Source organism: Nipponia nippon, unplaced genomic scaffold (assembly GCF_047370975.1).
Source record: "Nipponia nippon isolate SJK-2023a ecotype South Korea unplaced genomic scaffold, ASM4737097v1 scaffold_8, whole genome shotgun sequence".
NCBI lineage: Eukaryota > Metazoa > Chordata > Aves > Pelecaniformes > Threskiornithidae > Nipponia > Nipponia nippon.
In genome coordinates, this window is record NW_028262402.1 from 39,344,809 (window position 1) to 39,363,856 (window position 19,048).

At 38.9% G+C, this 19,048-nt stretch overlaps 1 protein-coding gene across 4 annotated transcripts in view; it reads left to right on the forward strand.

Annotated features, from left to right (window-relative positions):
• The window catches only part of MLLT3 (MLLT3 super elongation complex subunit), a 130,798-nt gene that overhangs the window by 82,463 nt on the left and 29,287 nt on the right, over positions 1-19,048 (forward strand). For all 4 annotated transcript variants that reach the window (XM_087741612.1, XM_087741613.1, XM_087741616.1 and 1 more), the window contains 2 exons: positions 560-679; positions 9,236-9,844. In XM_087741612.1, the coding sequence (XP_087597738.1) occupies positions 560-679; positions 9,236-9,844 (729 nt within the window). The remainder of the gene's footprint in view (positions 1-559; positions 680-9,235; positions 9,845-19,048) is intronic.

A 19,048-nucleotide genomic window follows, 5' to 3' on the forward strand; every position in this document is an offset into this window, starting at 1 on the left:
CCTGAGGGGCTCAGACATGTCCTGCAATGGGTCCATTGGAGCTAGCTGGATCCAGCTGTGTGTGGCACAGGGAAGTCCCTGGCCTCCCCTCACAGAGGCCACCCCTGCCACCTATACCCATTACAGTCCTCCTTCACATCACTCTAGTTGAAAGCAAAGCCTGCTGCTCATACAGATTTATGGGATGTCAGTACCCTGCAAAACATTTTACTGCAAGTGGGATGAACTTTCAAGTGTACTGGACATTGCTCAGGACAAGAGAAGGGGTGCTAAGGACTCGGGTGCCATGGCATGCAAACAGCCATAATAGAACAAGTTATACCATTTTCTGAGGGGCTTGCGTTGTATTTGCATGGAAATTGAAAGATGTGGTTTGTTCATTAAATAGAGGATGGCAGTGTGGTTTCATTAATACATCCCCTTTTGAGAAGAAACATGGGTACTATTTGTTGGAGAACTACTTTTCTGCTACCAATACGATTTGCTAGTTCCTTAAGCAGGTGAAACTCTCTGTCTCTGTTGGTAATGTTTGACTGACATGCTTTCCCTCTTACAACAGATCATGGTAATGTCAGATGGCACATCGTTCTCTTCAGGACAGAGCCTTCATCTCCCAAACCTTCCCACTAACTCCCTGTCTTTTTCTGAAGTGAAGAAGAAATCATCTCATGGGCCAAAGGTGAGACTTATTTTGCTAGAAGATACTTGAGCTAGTGGTGCTTTCCCTGGGAATTAACTTGAGGAAAAAAATATTTCTAGGTAGTTTTGCAGTCTCATGACATAGTCTGGTGATAATAGGTCTTGACGTTTCTTTGTTGTGAACTTATGGTTTGCCCCATGAAAATAACAGAGAACAAGGATCGTTGTGAGAATAGCTGCCAATGAAGGTTCTGCTTTTCTGATTCTGGTACATGCACAATTATTTTCCTCCTTTTCCAGAAGGAATTGTAATGGTCTGTTGTAGTATTAGGGGATTCTGGTGATGGAAGTGTGATCTATGGAAATGTAAAGGATATGAGAAAATACTGCAATAATAGTTTCATTTATTAAGTATTTTTTTAATACTTTTTTAAGATAATTCGGTAGAGTGAAACTTGAAGTTGTGTCCTTTAGGATTTTTAATTTTGTTTAAATTTCGGGGGTTAATTCTTTACTAGATGTTTCAAGGACAGCAATGCATCATCAGTGTCTAGGACATAAAATAGAATCCCCAACCTAGAATGTGGTAAAAAGGTATAATCCAACAAAGCTTTTGAGTAATACAAATGGACCTTCCCAAAACAGCAGATAAGTTCTTCAGTTTGACAAAATGAATAACGATGTGGGAGAATAAAAAGCATCTTGTTATTCATTCAAATAAGAAATGCAGCAGAATGGCTTGCTTTGTAAATGAATTAACATATATGCCTTTTCTCCATTCTCTTAAATTATTTAGGTTTTGATTGTCTGTCTTAGCATCTTGTCTATTTGAAATGTTACTTAATCTTGCTGTGCATGTACTGCAAGAGGCAATACCCATTTTTATCAATAACTTTCATGTTCTGTAGCTGTGCCCAAGTCTCATATCTTGTAAGAACTGTCAGGTAATGAACTACGTGTATGCCTAAGTGTATCCATTGATAAGAATGTATCACAACAGTAAGGATATGGGGGAGGGGGTAGGGGGAAGAAGTTCTTTGACATGTTCCTGCCTGGTTGCATTGTACCTGAGTGCCTCACAATCTCTAATGCAGGTGGTCTTGTAACATTTAAAGGATATCTGAATGTGTGATTATTTTTATTTTCCTAATGAGGAGCTGAGGTAGATTGAATCTGAGGATTAGACTGAATGTGCTTATTTTGGCATGGTAAAATGACTCCTTAATGCCTAGAAGGAAGACACCTGGCTACGCCAAAGTTATGCAAGGTGCTGAAGATAACTGTCTGACTGCTTAGACTAGGATGCATCTACATCTACTTGGATACTGAAGATGAGTTACTTCGACACTTTACATCTGTAACAGGGGTTTTCGTGAGGTTGGGTAGCTCTCCAGAGTTCAGTTTCCAATCACTTCTTCAGATTTGACTGTAATATTGATTCACCCATGTCTTGCATTGCATGCCAAAGCAGGCATACTGAGGCTTGGCCTAAATAAGCAAACCAAATACCTGCAGAAGGACTTCAGGGAGGTGCAGCCATGATACCAAGGTCCTACACTAATGCTCTATCTAGTAACTGTACACCACGGGAATACTTGAATCTTCAGCGTAAATTCTTTCATAAGCAAATGTTAACCTGGGATGTCATTTTCTGAACCATATTCAGACAATGAACTTCTGTCTTGTGTAGAAACCTGACAAGTGTGGAGTGTGGTTGGGGTGAAGCAGGGTGAAGGGAGTGTTGTGTGTTTGCTGCACTCATCCTTGTAAATGAATGTTTGAAATCTTCTATTTTTGCTGAAGCAACCCAACCACCTGCAGTGAGTTTGACCCATAGCAGGAAGTTACGGGAGTCAGTAGGAGGTTAGATGTGCATCCCATCTCAGGATCGAATTCATTATCTGTAAAATTGTTACCCAGGAATGTTTTTTGACTATTTGGTTTCAAAATAGCGATGTTCAGCAGCAATGCTGTCTATTTTAAATCATTCTTTTTTCAACTTTGTATGCTGTTCACTAGAGTTTTTAATTGTGGAAAGAGATGTTATATGAATACACTGTTTCTTGCCAGTCGGTGTGAATATTCAATTTTCCCCTCCCCCATCAATCTTTGTCTCCTCTTGTCCAACTTAAAACACACACTAATGAGCAACTGTTCTTGTGTCTTATAAAGAAAGAGTTGTAAATATCTGCCTTACTGAGGATCATCAGTTGTTTTTGAGAAATGGAAACATGAAGTAACCTTGGTTTTAGTATAACAAAAAAGTTTGGGTTTTTTGTTACAAGTCCTGGGAGCTGGGAACCCTTGGATTTTTGTCTTTAGGGTTTTTGTTTTGGTTCGGGGGCAGGAGAGTCCCAGCCAATGTGTAAACAGATTTTTTGTTTTGTAATGTGGAATAACCCCAGTGATGGAACAACTTCAATGTCCAAATTTCATTTAGATATGCCTCTACAATAGGAGCTGTACAAAGGTCTTTTTAGTTCTTGGGTGTAAGTTGTCTGTACCAAAACTGTGGGTGCGTGTACTCCAGGTGTCTGTACTGGATGGTTTGGGGATTTTTGTGCTGAAGCAATAGCCCTTTGGTGTGCTTGGCTTGGTTTTGGTTTGTTTTGTGTCTGTGAATATCAAAGTAAACTTTGAGGTCAGTTTTAAATTCTGCATATGGAAAACCAGAACCTAAGAATATTTCTTATGTATTTGCCATTACAAAGCACTACATAGACTTTCTGGTTAGAGGAGAATTGCAGTCAAGACAGTAAAACCAGTGCATACTGTTCTCATATATGTACTAAAAAATATAGATGTTTGTATTTCTGAAGTTCCATGATTTTGCATTTAATTTAATGGAGATGGTATTAGTGAGCTCCAGTATTGTGATTCTGAAACAAAGCTTTAGTCTTGGAAATAGAGGACAGGCAGAAATGCATGAAACCTTACTTCATGCATTTTTTCAGAATACAAAAATAGCTGTAAGCTAGCTACAGATACTTGTGTTACTTTTAAATCAGTTGTATTACTGTGCATGTTTGTGTTATGTAAATACTACATGCACAGAATACAATGAAACAGCTTGATTAGTTTTCTTGGGATGATTATGTTTTTTGAAATGAGCTGTAGTGTCAGCTGCAGTGAAATTAGGTTTACTTTATAAACAAAAATCCCCAAAGCTCTTATGCCTGTGTGTGACCAGAAAAAAAAGGTAATATTGTTTTATGCTCCCCCTTTTGACTTTCGCTGTGAAACCAGTAAGCCTTATAATTCTCCATCTGCTTCTAATTCTCCTGATGTCATTGGTCATAATAGTTTGGTGGGCTGGACAAGCTGAAGTGTGGAAAGCTTTGTAAATGTGCAATACGGTATTAATCTGTAAGAAGAACTAGCAGTAGGTAAATTAATCTCCAGCATGTAGCTAGCAAGTGGAAGAATACCACGCTATTGGTGGAGGCTTTCAAAATGTTGTGGGTTTTTTCTCCCAAATCAGTTAGTGTTTTTATTCAAGAATAAACACATTTGTATTCAACAGAAATGTGAATTTCCTTGAGCAAGTAATTCCTCTTAGATATTTCTCCTCTTGTGTCTTAAGAGCAGGACGCGTATTTAAGGCTAATTCTAGTCCATTGGCTTAAGATGGACACATTACAATATATAACATTTGAAGAAATGTTGTTTTTTTTTTTTTATTACAAATGAAAATAATACATGTTTTTATGATCGCTAATCCTAAATTTGTAGACTAAACCCAGAGTACACTTGACTGGCATGGCCATGCCAATGTGCTCAGTTTAATGACTTCATAAAATTTAATGAACCGCCCCTCTCTCCTCGCAATTGCTTCATTTACTAATTAGGTTCCTAATGTCTGTCAGCAACTGGAGAAGTTCGAAATTATTTCCAGAGAATACTGCTTATTCAAACTCATGTTCAACCAAATTAGGAATTACATTTTGTGGTGTGAAGTCAGAATCCCACCCTGCAAGATATACAGAGAGTTCAACACCATTTTTTGCCTTGTAGTTACAGAAGTGTTTTAATCTGCAAATGTGTTATGTGTTGAGCAGCTGTCGTGGTCTGTTTGGATCTCTCAAATTTACAGGACAATGTACTCTGTGATATAAACTTTATTTCATGAGCTCATTAAGAAATGCAACAAACACACACAACAAACAGGCTCAGTCCCCTTTGCCCAGACTAGTCTATCATGTGAATTCACTTATTCACCACTCAAGTCATACAGTTCCATAATTTATAACCTGTAATCTATGCACTTAGGAGCGGGGAAAAAAAAAATAAATTTGTTACCTAGCTGATGGTGAGAGTGCTCATCCTTCCTCCCCCGTCATGGGGCAGGCATCCCCTGTATGACACTGGGAAACATGAAAGCCTCAGCAGTCCAGCTGCTGATGGATCCACTTCAAAAGCTTTTTTCTTCGTAAGCTGTTGTTTTATACCTTCCAGCTTGGAGGTTTGGTTTATATCAGTTTCCATAAGTGAGCAGATTCTGACGAAACTGCCAGACAAAGATGATGGCTGGAGGAGACAGCAATTTGGAGGTGATCATGGCTGCACAATGGCCTTTTAGCTCTTTGTGACCACCTGTCCTGCCGGCGTGATGCTCTCCCTGCTCCCAGCATACATTAGGCCTTAGGATGAACTGTTAGCCAAAATCTGAGCAGGAGTTGATTGCAACAGTGACAGTAGCACGGTTTTTCTCTGTTGGTAAAACCTTAGATTTTTATCATGCTTTCTAAACTATTTGCTTTTAAAGATCTGTCAGTACTGCTCTATGAAAGAGGTTATGTATCGTGAAGTACTATATGTACATGGTGTTACTTGGCTTAAGAAAAGAAAACATCTGCAGGTATTTTAACATGCATGTAATCCTCTCTTATTCTTTTGATGTTTGTAATGCAATTTATCAAAGTCTAACATTCACATGGGTTGCTTCAACATTTGATGAATACACGTATTCATGAATAATGTAAGCTGCGGTGTGTAAATATCTTACCTGTCAAAACCCCATGATCTTCGTTTTACATATTAACTTGAGAAAAGACTGTTTTATTTGTCCTCTTAGCAGAAATACATCATTCACTCTTCTTTCTTTCAAGACTTCTTAAGGTAGGAAGGAAAAGAAACATTTAAACACACTGTTAGATTTTGATAAATAAGAAAATGGATTGAAAGTACATTCTGATTTTCAGTAAGATCTATGACGTACATGATGTGAATATTTAGCCACATTTCATCCCTACCAGCCTTCTACATTCATCATTAAGTCTGATATAATTTTACCAGTGAATATATTTGGGGTTTTTTTCTGTCTTACAAATTTTATGTTCCTCTTGCTGTTTCCTGTAAGTTATTGTTGGCCTCTGTTACAGTCCTTGCAGAAACTTAGGAAATAAGAAGAGATACTTTTTTTTTACTTAGAGAATGAATGCAAATATAAAAGCAATGGGTTGGCTGTCATAATGAAAGAGTAGCTCTCAGAGAGCATGGCAGGGGTGTGTATGTATGTCTGTATCATAAGTATGTCATATACTTTTACTATGATTTCTGTGGAAACGTCAGCTTCCATGTTTTAAGAAGAGGAAAGAAGTCTAGGTTTAAAATTGAAAAGGCAAGAAAGATCTCAAGTTCATATTGGTTTTAATACTACTGCGCCTCAGGACCTATTTCACAGTTCTCATCTGTTGGAAAACCACCAAAATGAGTCTCTCCTTTTGGAGCAATTTAAAATGCATGGTAAGGAGACCAATAAGAAACATAAGGACTCCATCTAGTTTATTAATGGCACATATTTTATTCCTCCCCAGGGCAACACTTACAGCTCTGGCATGATAGAACAAGATGTGAAGATAAAAGCATTAATAATTAGTTTATATGTTAATCTTTGGGGTGTCAAACAAAATATAGAGCTTTTTTCTTTCTTTTTTTTTAATTTAAAAAACCCCACCAAGAAAGGACTTTTGACTAAAGTAAAACATCTCAAGGAATGATTAGTGCTTTTTTATTTTTGTTTTTTAATTACTGGCCTGGGAAATGAGGAAGTGTCTTATGTTCAGACATTCAGATGTCATGATAATATTGTTCATTGTTGATGCTTCTGCCCATTGTTAATGTTGATGCATATATGTTATACAGATACATAGTTAGATTTCCAAATGTGACTGAAAAATACATCTGCAGTATTGATGCAAGAAACATCTGAACACAAAGCACAACTGAATAATTTGTACAGCACTGAGTGAAAATTCAGTGTTTCACTAACGAGTTAAGATAATGAGAAGGGAAAAATGGTTCAAAGTAATTATTTTTAATTAATTGTTTCCACCTATTGCTACAGAGGAGAAGGGAGATACTGTTCTTTTTGCACATACAATATGTGTAAACTGGTCAGGTCCTACAGCATTAAATACTGGCTTAACACATCCCAGTTGGACAAGTCATAAGTAGTTAGTTTTCTGCTAACAGGGAGCACACAAGTGGATGTATTCTCAGTCTTAATTTCTCCTCTTGTTAACTTTCATTAAACAGGCTAATTCTGCTTTGTTTTATTGGGTGGGGTTTTTTTAGAGCAGTTCTACTGACTGTATTTTTAAAATTAGTCAGCCCCTGTGGAGGTTGAGGCTGGCCATGTCCTGCTTTGGTCCTTCAGTTTCCAGTGCACTGCTGCTATCCCATCTATGTTGTGGGTAAAATGGTGGTTAAGTAAGGGGGAAGAAAAGCTAAATATGTTTTGCCCTCTGTGCTTCTGTAAATCTGTGGCAGTGCTAGACAGCCAGACATACCGCATCTACTTACATACTAGAGGGTTGTTGTGCTTTAACCCAGGGGTCAGCTGTGCCCCATGCAGCCGCCCACTCCCTCCCCCATGGTGGGATGGGGAGAGGATCAGAATGGTAAAAGTGAGAAAACTCATGGCTTGAGATAAAGGTGGTTTAATAGGGAAAGCAAAAGCTGTACATGCAAGCAAAGCAAAACAAGGAATTCATTCACTGCTTCCCATGGGCAGGCAGGTGTTCAGCCGTCTCCAGGAAAGCAGGGCTCCATCACGCGTAACGGTTACTTAGGAAGACAAACGCCATCACTCTGAATGTCCCCCCCCTCCTTCTTCCTCCAGCTTTATATGCTGAGCATGACATCATATGGTATACAGTAGCCCTTTGGTCAGTTGGGGTCAGCTGCCCCAGCCGCGTCCCATCCCAGCCTCCTCGCTAGCAGGGCAGTGTGAGAAACAGAGAAGACCTTGATGCTGTGTGAACGCTGATCAGCAATAGCTAAAACATCAGTGTGCTATCAACAGTTTTGATCGCAGATCCAAAATATAGCCCTGTACAAGCTACTATGAAGAAAATTAACCCAGCCAAAAGCAGTACAAGGGTCAAAAAAGAAAAGCAGATTCTTAGCACAGTAGAATGATAAGTGTGGATTGCTGGAAAATAAAATAGAGCTAGGGATTTGTACATGAATTTTTTACAGATGAAAGCATATCCAGTCTTACACAGATGAGAGAATTTTGGGCACCCTTGTGGTCTGCAGTTTGCAAGGGACTTGGATGAATAACCAACCAAATTATTGAAAGTCAAACCCAGAAGTACATTTGTAATATTTATACCTACTAGCACCCTTTTCAGTAGTTCCCCATTTCAAAGAATGCTTTCTTTGCATAAAAATTACATTGGAAGAACACTTTATTGTAAGTATTGTTCATCGTTCACTTTTTCAACCTACGAATTTCATTAAAACTGTGATTCTGGAAGTGTGTATTGGGACACCCCTAACTAAATATATATATATGAGTGAGGAATGATACTGCTCTGCTCTTTCTGCTTTTGCCTATCTTATAGGACCTCTGAGTCATCACTCTCTCAGAAACCCTTCTCACTTATAACAGTTGAATTTAAAAAAATGCAATTAAATACTCAGAAGACACAGCAACAATAAATACAACGAAGAAAGCTTTTTCAGTAAAGGAGGTTTTCCATAAAAAGACATTGGCTGCTGACATACTGTGTGTCAAGTCTTCCATAGCCAGGCTGGACCCAGAGTTGTTATTGTGTATGAGGAAAAAAAGGATCTGACAAAAACTGGAGAGAGGATCATAGTAGAGGAGTCAAGCTTTGCCTGAAATGTCATCAGGAGCACATGTTTTGCTCTGATCCTGAAGTAATTCTGTTAACACTGTATAGTTCATATCCTGATCTTTCCTTATGACTTTTTTTTTCTGATAGCTAATGGTCATGGTTACCATTTCCTAAACTGTCTTTATGTTCATCTTATGATGTTTCTTAAAAAACATATCTAATTCTTAATATCAAAACTAACTTGTCTTGCAGATATTGACAAGCAGTGGTAACTGCTTATGTCCCACCACTTTGTAACAGATAAGTTGACCAAAATTATGGGATTTGTATCTGTTCTTATATAGGTATTTGCAGGTTCTGGTTTTCAACCTGCAGTTCCAAGTTTTTAATATGAATCCTGTGTCCATATTGTGTCTGTCTTTTGGGGCTTTAAGGGTTCTTTTTCTGGTTCAGGATTTTTTTGGAGTTGTTTTTTTTGGTAAGTAAAGTTTTGCATCTCCTTTTTGCAGGACCCAACTAGGATTCTGAATACAAATAGCAGCAGCAGCAGTAGTAACAGTTTTTCAAAGACCCACAAGTTAACAAAGGAGCACAAGGAAAAAACTTCTAAAGACTCAAAAGAACATAAAAGTGCCTTCAAAGAACCTTCCAGGGAACACAACAAATCTTCCAAAGAATCCTCTAAGAAACCCAAAGAAAACAAACCAATAAAAGATGAAAAAATAGTTCCGAAGATGGCCTTCAAGGAACCCAAGCCCATGTCCAAGGAGCCAAAATCTGAAAACATCCCCATCCCTACCATAACAGTTGGGCAGCAGCAAGAAAAGAAGACCCCCACAAAAAGGCCCTCTGTTCTGGACTCTGATGAACCTTCTGCAAAAAAAAGAAAAAAAAGTGGCTCAGATTCATTATTTAAAAGTTTTTCTAGCACCCCACCACTGATTCTTACTTGTTCAGTGGACAAAAAACAGACAAAGGATCGATCTCAGCTCAAGGTGGGGAGAGTCAAAATTGAAAATGATACACTGGAAAAGAAGACGCCTACTCTGCCACCATTTGATGATATTGTAGATCCCAATGATTCCGATGTGGAGGAAAATGTGTCTTCCAAATCTGAAGTAAGTGGTGCTTTGTTTTGCTTCATGTGTGTTGAGTATTCCCAGTTTGTGGGATTGTGCACCATATTTGTCCTTTCCCCTTCCTTTCTCTTGTCTATTGGCAGACTGTTCAAACTGAAGGATGTTGGCTGCCAGCTGTTCAAACTTATGCTTGTTCTAGTTGAATTGTATTGCCTGTTCAAGTCTACTCAATTTATAAATCTGTCAACATTATGACGAATGAGCATATGGCAGATGGCTATAAATAATATTGCTCTTTTGGTCTTGTTCTTTTGAATTTCATGCTTTTTGTGAGAGAAAAGGAAATCGAATTAAACCCTTGTATTTCACACCCTAAGTCTTTATGTTCAGGTGTTAGAGAATTCAGTAAATTCAGGAAAGGTTTGCAGTAAATCAGAGTGTGATTTGTTATTTTTCTCCTAAAAAGGGCAGTTCTATGAATGATGCCAGTTTTGTGGAGGAGTAAGATTTCCTAGAATCCTTGTTGTGATGACGAGAATTTATCCAGAGTAACAGGCTTACCCAAGAAGAAGGACTGTTTTTATGGAAATTTGCTTTCCTGAAAATGTCTACCATGCCTGCTCATCTGTTTCAAGCATCACTTGCTCTCGATGATTAAGACTTTAATCATTCTCCTAGCAGACTTCAGTTTTCAGAAGCATCTTTTATAGAGAAATGAGTAGAGAAGGAAAGGGGTGGGAAGAGAAGGCTTGTTTGATGCCTTTATTTGTGCTCATGGCTAAAGGTAGTGTGCATGGTAGAGAGGAAGTCTTCCCAGCCATGCCTGTTCAGTTTTCATTTTTCTGTTTTCTGTTGTGTGCCTCTGTTACTGCCGTCAGACTCATAGCCCTGCTTGCCCTCTCTGGAAGAGACAATAAATACCCTGCTGTGGGGAAGTGTCAACATTAGGTTTTTACTTCATAGAAACTTGCCATGAGGGAGAAAGTAATTTATTTCTGAAGTGACCTTTTAATGACTGGTCCCCTAGGGCATGCAAAGGATGTAAAATTTAAAAGGTATGGAATAGGACAGGCTTCACTTTCCAGCATGGCACTGGTGATGTTGCGGTTGGGGTGGCATTCTTGTTCTGGCTTAGAACTTGTGAATTTGTCTTTAAACCTGAAAATGTTCACACTTGTCAGCCTTCGTGTGAATTAATTTGTAATGTCTTCAAAAGAAGCTCAATCTTCTATTTTAATTTATGTCAGTATCCTTAAGACTTGCTACGTACCCTCAGTATAGCCAGCTAATTAGCATAGACTTTGCTTTCAGATTTCCTATTCATTCAAATAGGCGCCATGTGGTGGCACATACACTTCTACTGGCAGCAACAGTTCTCCTTTTTTCTTCAAAGACAAAAGAATTGAGAGAGGCAACTGCAATGTAATTGGAATTTTACAAATTCAGGCACTACAGAGATTTGTGCTGCATAGCAACTTGCAGATAATTGGTATGTGAAAGATATGTATGGTGCCTAAAACGGATCCTTTTTAATTGTTCATGTGTTTCCCTCTTTGTTGTCTTGCAGCCTCTCATCCATTACCAATGGTATAATGGGTACACACTTGTGTTTTTCATAGGATGACACAAATCCACTTGCACTGCTGTTTGTCATCCTTCTGCAGTGGACCTGCAGGACCGAAGGAGTTCCTTAATTCTGTACTAAAGCAAAAAAGCAGATTGAGGGTTTTCTAGTTCTGTGAGCCACTGTTACTGAGAGGGTAAACTACCAGAGTATGCTCAAAGAGAAGCAGATCCTGCTGGTCTGGGCTCCGGTGTATTTTAATGTTGACGTCCTGGATCATTGAACAGATAGGTCTTCAATGGGAGGGCCGGTGTGATCCACATCTGTATGGGTGAAATGGATGTCTGCCACTTTGGGACTGTGCTCATTAATAAATCAGGCTGAGTACGGCTCCAGTCAGTGACTGGATACTATTTAGAAAGTCAATAATATACTTATTTTTAGAAACGGTATCCAGAAAACCCGGAATAATTCCCTAAGGTGCCTATGGATTCACACCGCTGTTAGCGCTGTGGGAGACAGAGCTGGGCAGCCTGGTTAATGAGTTTCTACAGAATTTCACAAAGAGTTGTTCCTTCTACACTTCATTAGTTTTAACCAGGAAGCCTAATGAACAGCGACTGAGCAGTGTAATTGAGGTAATTTTGTATGTTGGAAAAAATAGTTTGAACTTTTTGTATGTGTTGGTGGGCTTCGAACCATTTCAGGAAAAGGAGTAGATTTTACAGCTAGATCCGTAACGGGTATATCCTATAAATGTAGTCAAATAAAGGGGGGGAAAAAAAAGTGAAAAGCTGCAATGTTACATAGAGAGTATTGGAAGTGAAAATATGATAATGCTTTTGCTATACAGGAGCAGTTATTTCAGGTCTGTTAATGCTTCATGATACTAACCAACATAGTTCCCTGCAGCTGGGAAGACACTTCTTCAGTGCTGTGTCCTGGCATAATAATATGCTATAAAATTCAGTCAAATGTTATTTCTTACTCTGGTATGGTTACAGTGGTGGGTATCATAGCATTGATGAACAAAGAATGTATCATTATTTAGGAATATATTGGGTAGTAAAGTATCCAGAATTTATTCCTAAAGTGGCTTTAAAAAAGCAAAACCACAAAACCCAACTCAGCAAATTCGGGTTAGATACCACAAAACAGATTACAAATCAATACCTAAAAGAAAATTGTTAGGATACCACAAAAATATTAACTTTGAGTCAAGTGCATTTTTTCTAGTTTAAGTTACATTTATGACATAGCGCAACCCGAATACTGTAGGAATTATTAATAATTTTATTACAACAACTTCTCTAAGAATTTTGTGAGGACAATATTTTCTTCACTCCATGGAGTAAAAGATGTTCTCATTCTCAAACACACATGTCCTGAAATGGTGACTGTTTGCTTTCTTGGTATTAGCTCATACCCATAACTATGCATCTCAAACACAACAAATTTGTAATAAAAGGTGTAATGTAATGGAGCTGTCTGTAACTGCTCTGTAGCTAAGGTTGTATTACTTTGCCAAGAATTATTTTAGTTGTGCTTTTATATTTTACAGAGAGTCTAGTTTGTCAGTAGGTGCACAAAACCAAGTAGTTTTTGTCTGCACTTCTTTAAAAAAAAAAAAAAAGTTGGGGGGAGGGTAGAGATCTTTATTTCAGAGGTTTTGGAGAATTCTTCCCTTGGCAAATGTTCATTGTTTCTGAATTTTGCCCATTAACTCATTTTTTTATAATATGTGAGAAGCAAGTTAAGAAGTGGGACATCAGCAAACAGTGCTGGCATTATCTCTGGAAATTTGTCCAACAAGCCGCATAGAAGAAGTTGAGATGAACTCGTACTGCTTTTATCAAATGTATTCACCAGAAGCTAGAACTTCCTGCAAAAGTAAGTTTCTTCCTATTGCTGGTCACACCAAAGACTGTTTGCAGAGCTAGGGGTAGTCCATGATCAGTTCTCAATTGTGAGGGCTGGGTTCGGGTTTTGAAATTGAGGATGACATTCTGAGAAGTCCTCATGGTGAAGGAAGCTGACAAGCATCATTGAACAGAGGTGCTGTTTCACTGGGTATGTGCTACAAGAAGGCAATGCTGCTGCTCCCCTGATTTCTTCAGATACACTCTCTGTTTAGTGAATCAGGGTGGGGTGTATCCTTTCAATTAATGGGCTTTAATTTCAGACAGAAAGCAGGGTGTGCTCAACCCTTCTCAATATTGGCATCATGCTCTACCTAGTTCTGGGCATTCAGACTTGAAATACTGGCCTTTGCCTTCACGAAGTGGAAGATCTGGAGGTTTAGCGTCCTCTGAGAGAGGTGGATTCTTTTTCATGTCTGCCAATGGGTAATCCACCCTACGAACTGTCCCGTGAAATTCAGGTTTAAGAACGCAGCCAGGTTAGCACACTGTTGCCTCGGGGGCATTTCAGAAAGCCAGACGCTGTCCTCTGATGCCCCACAGTCAATCCCTGTTTTGAGCTCCAAATACCTGTATAAAATCACAGTGGGACATAAAGCGAATCACATCCTGGCTTAGTGATAAACTTTCTGCCCTTGTTTAATAGGCTTTCTGTGCATGATGTAAAGAATAAGACCATGTATGGTCATTTCTCTGTGGTCTATTTGGTATATGCTGTGGTGTGGTGCACTGCTGTATTTATTTTAGCTCTTTTTCTGTTGACTTTGAGTTGTTGGCAAGTGAAACGTGTGTCTCCATCTCCCTTCATGCTGCTTTGTTGAGTATCACTTTTCAAATACATCTGTGATTTAAAGTGTGTCGGACTTCAGCATTAGTGATAGACTTAGTGTTCAAAACAGTGTCGGTCAAAAGAGTCATATGAGCTAGCAAAGCTATTCAGGAGCGACATGTAGTATTTTCAGTTAGAAATTACACATAAAGGCTGAGGAATTATTTTACTGGCTTTGGTATGAAGCATGTAAAATAGGGTATGGAGTGAAAGCATATCAGATTTATGGTTTTATTGAGGTATAGGAATATTAGCACAGTCCACTTAAAAACTCCAAAGATTTTGCTTTTAAATTCAATGGCAGGATGTTTTAGTTGAAGAAAACTCCATCTGTTTGCTTCCTATGTGGGACAGTGCAGCAACATGATAAAAAAAAAAAGAGGACTTGACCTTCTTGATTTTGCTGCCTGTCTGATGGTGAAATATGATGATGTTCTCATAACATTTGTGTGAGCTCCAAACTGGTGTGTGAGATGGGGAAATGCAGTTTTGAATCTGAGTGAGGTGTTTTCCATGGCTGGAGCTGCCCCTTCTTGAGCTGTGGAGCCATTGCAGAAGGGATGCTCTGATACTTCTTGTTTGATTATTACCAATTTTGCTGGGCTGGGTAGAGAGGAAAAAATGGTGCATAGCTCTAAGTGACACTGCTGCGGGCAGAGACACACAAAGGAGATGAGGCAGATACATATTCAGGTCTTAACAGACGTTCTCAGTGTATCTCCAATTGCAGTGATCTAAATAAAACCTGTTAAAATCTGCTGTGCATGGAAGTGGTTTGTTGGTGGATTTTTTAGAGAATGCATGTGGCTGTTGGATAAATTTCTGTTCCTGGTGTGATTATTTTGCACATGATGTGTATTGTTTTTTCCTTTCCTGCCTGTATATGTCCCTGCAATTGTAGCATTGCCATTAGTAATAGCAGCAGCCTTTTGGCATGCTGAAGCCTGTGAAAATACAAACTGAGCAGAAATGTGTGCTAGCAAATTGTGACAGCTCAGGGGTGAGGAGTTTCAGTTATTAAAAGCAGAGTCCTTTAGCGAGTCTTTTGCCTTTGGAAAAAAATACCAACTCCTTCTTAGGAAGTCCATTACAGAACAATGAAAATATAGTAGTGATCACACAGACTATGGGTTTGTACTTAATTAACTGCCTGCATATCTTAAAGCAGTCTTAAAGTTACAACATGAGTACCTTTTTAAAGTAATACATAAAATGCCACTTTGGATCAGACACATGATCTACTAATTTGACTGTTACAAAAGTGGAAGAATATTTTGAAAACCCCCATGGTCTTGTAAAACCTCCAGGCCCTTGTTAGCTGAAAAATTCTGCTTTCTGCCAGGGCTGGGAGCCAAAGTAAGATCTCTTTCAGATAATATTTAAATTCAGAAATAACAGTAGTGAAATAGAGCTCCATGTGGAATTTTCATGTAGTTACCCAGGAAAAAAAAGGAAGCTGGTTTTTAATTTTTTTTTTGAAACCGTGACTCTCTTAGGATCTGTAATAATGCAGAAGAGGATTGATACTGATGATGTCCTTCATTGCAGGCTGGGCACCACGGGTTTGCAACCTATGGTATTCTCAATCTTTACTTTTTGCTTGATATTTTAATGCATTGTTTCCACATTTGGTTACTTTAGTCCAGGTGTGAATGCTGCTCGTAAAACCCTGCCAGCCACTCTTGTGGGATCATTTGTCCATAGTACTCCTGTGTCAAGGAGGTAATTCAGTAGTTGCAAACAGGTAGGTGTTAGCAGGTCATGTAAATACTGTACAGACCAAGGTGTTTCTTTCCGGATATATGCTCAGAGAGAAATAGTGGCCTAAGATAATCAGACCTGCTTAGAGAAGTGGTAGTAGGCACAAGTACGCTCTATGGCCGTCAGCATCTACTGTCGTATGACACCATTTGGCTGCTATACTAATCCTATTTTTATTAGCTGTTACTATGAAGGGAGAAATGCTTTGGCTTCACTCACAAAAGCTTGGGTGCATGTTAAGCTGCTCTGTATGTGGTGAGATGAACCATTGCTGGATGAGGAAGCAGCAAGATTGACAGTGATTCGTCTGTGGCAGCAAGCTCCGATGTAGCTGAGATACTTTTGTTACCGTGGTGTGTTAGGAAATCACTGGCTTACAAAAATGTTAAGGATTTAGAAATAAAATGGTGGAGAGAAACTAGGTAGATATGGTTAAATGCCCATATGCAAATGTAATCTTGTGCAAGTCAGGAATTGTGCATTCTTGAGGCAAAGTCATGGGTATTGAGTTGTTTTTTTTTAATTGTAGGCAATGTCATATTTTGACCACAGAAATAACATCATACATTATTAGGCTAGTAGTTCAGGCTTCCGTATTTTACTTTATGCACAAGTGTTGGCTACACCCATTTCAGTGGGGGCTACTCATGTGGATTAACTCAATCATCTGCATAAATGCATTTTCGGATTGGGGCCTTATTTTCTATATTTCAACCCTGGAAAATTCTATTCACCTGCTAGCCTGCAGAAAGTAAGGATTTTAACTGGGTATGTGCAGTGCCAATATTTTTTTCATTATATTCTTTCTTTTGTGGCAAAAAAAAGCCTTTGTGCCCAGTCCAGTAAAGTCATTACAGTTTCACGCGGCTGAGATGATTGCAATCAAAACGCTAAAGATAGGATATTTTATTTTAATCATGATTAGATGAGATCTTCTTGATACGGATTTCATTGCTTTGAAGTTGCTTTATCTATTTATATAGATCATGTTGTGATCCAGAGAAATGGCCCCATGTAATTAAAATAAAATCTAACACCTGCTAGTTATCAGCTGAAATAGTTTAACTATGTCTACAATAGTTAGATGTATCCAAGGCTTTTATGCCCTTTTATTTTTTTTGTGTGGAACCATCAAGTTCACAGTTGTTTTCTTTGGCAGAAATGGCATGTTTTACTCATTTACTTTTGAAGGTTTGCTGCCAAACTCCCCATGAAATTCATTAGGTAATTTTCATAACGCTTTCCATTCAAGAACTTGTAATCTAGTGATGACTGATGCGAGTTCTCCAGGACACACCATAAACGCACAATTTAATTTTTTACATTTTAAAGACTGAGTAATGCCCTGAAGTTTAAATTTTATCAAGGCACGATAAAGGCTGCCTGAACTCACTACTACTGTGAGTGTATCATGTATCATGCCTGTGTAGAATTAATGACAATTCATTGCCTGCTGATGAGGGACTGCTGTTCAGCTCTCCATGCTGTGGACCCCGGGGGTCGTGCTGGGTGTTGGCACTCAATGCCGCACCGCAGGGGAATGCTGGGGGACCCTTTCGAAATGGGCAAGGGATGCTCCTGATGAGCATCATGTGCGTGCCCCGAACTCAAGGGGTGATAGTGCCTGTGTGTCACTGTTCTTCCAGTATTGACATGTGCATGTATCCCTGGTACAGGGAATAAGTGAAAGCAAATATAATCCAGCAGTGCTCTTCCTTGCCCTCTGTTGTGGTTGCCTGTTCCCTCATGACAACAGTGTGCACTCCTTCACTGCAAAATCCAGGCGTACCAGGCAGCAGTTTCTGTTTAGGGAAAGCCTCATGCCTGCAACTAATTCTAATGAGATTTTGGGTGTTCACTGAAGGTAATCCTACACCACCACACTAGCAATAAAAAAGCTGTTATTCACTTAAACTTTAGGAAGTGTTGGTATGAATTTGGTTTAACTTACTGCGTCATTATTCAGTAGTACTGTCTTACTTGACTTAGTCAATACCTTAGTATAGCTGATGATTTTGTTAGAAAAAGATGTTACAAAATTATTTTTCTTCACACTTTCTCCTACAAAAAAACAAACCAAGCTTTGAGTAAAACATTCAGCTGTGTTGGTTGTAATTCCTATAAAACCTAACATTTTCTATTAAAAGCCTCTAAGCAGGCTTACATCTCCCCTTGAAAATAGAAATCCTTATCTGCCCGACTGAAACACATAGTTTGTGCTTCCTCTGGCCTTGAATATGTTAGTGGGGTTTCTAATGCTCCTCTCCAAGCAGCAATATCTCACGCCATTTGTTCCCATGCGGGGCTGAAAACAAATAGATGTATATAGCTTTGGTGATCGGACTTCTTTGTTATAAGACTGTGTGGCTATGAAGGGACCAAGAAATTTGCTAATTAATGCTGACTTTATCCCATTGAAAATGATAGTCCTTCCACACATGTGTAGCACAAGAAGACAGAGCTGCCTGATTCTAGGATATGTATGCAGGGTTTTTCAAATTATCTTCAGACATGTTACCCATTCTTGTCATGGATGCCTGAACCTCCATGAAGGAATTGCTTACTGTATATTAACTGTGCTGCAAGCCACCTGGCAAAAGTGAAGGAAATTACGTTCTCTGTTGTAGGAATTAATGTTTCAGATAGCAGAGTTAGAAGATAAAGATAAATAGACCTATTTGCACTTGTCTGAATCTGTTCAAATGTCCACAAAACTTGTATCATCACCTCAGAGCGACGTAAGAGGCGAATGTTTAAAGGTGACTGATAATATATACCCCATCACCAGGAGAGCTGTGTTTTGTTGCTGAGGTTAACAGGCAGCTCTACTGGTGCCCAAGCACCCCATGGAAAGATTACTCCTGTGTCTGGGGATAATGGGTACCAGGGGCAGCAGTAACTGGATCGGTGGCTTCAAAATTGATTGCCCTGATCAGAAAATCATTGCAAAGTTTATGCCCTTTAATATCATTGTTGGTGAGCAGTTGCGATTAGGACAGAAGTAAATCAAATAACTTTGCTGCTTTTTGTGAGGTCATTTTAGGTATTACCTAAATAGTGGGAGGAGATACATAGGAGTCCAACCTGTATGTTTTTAGTGATTCAAATTATCATCCACAAAAGTATTATGGTTTAAACCATGACAAGAAAAGAGTAGATATAGGCTGTGA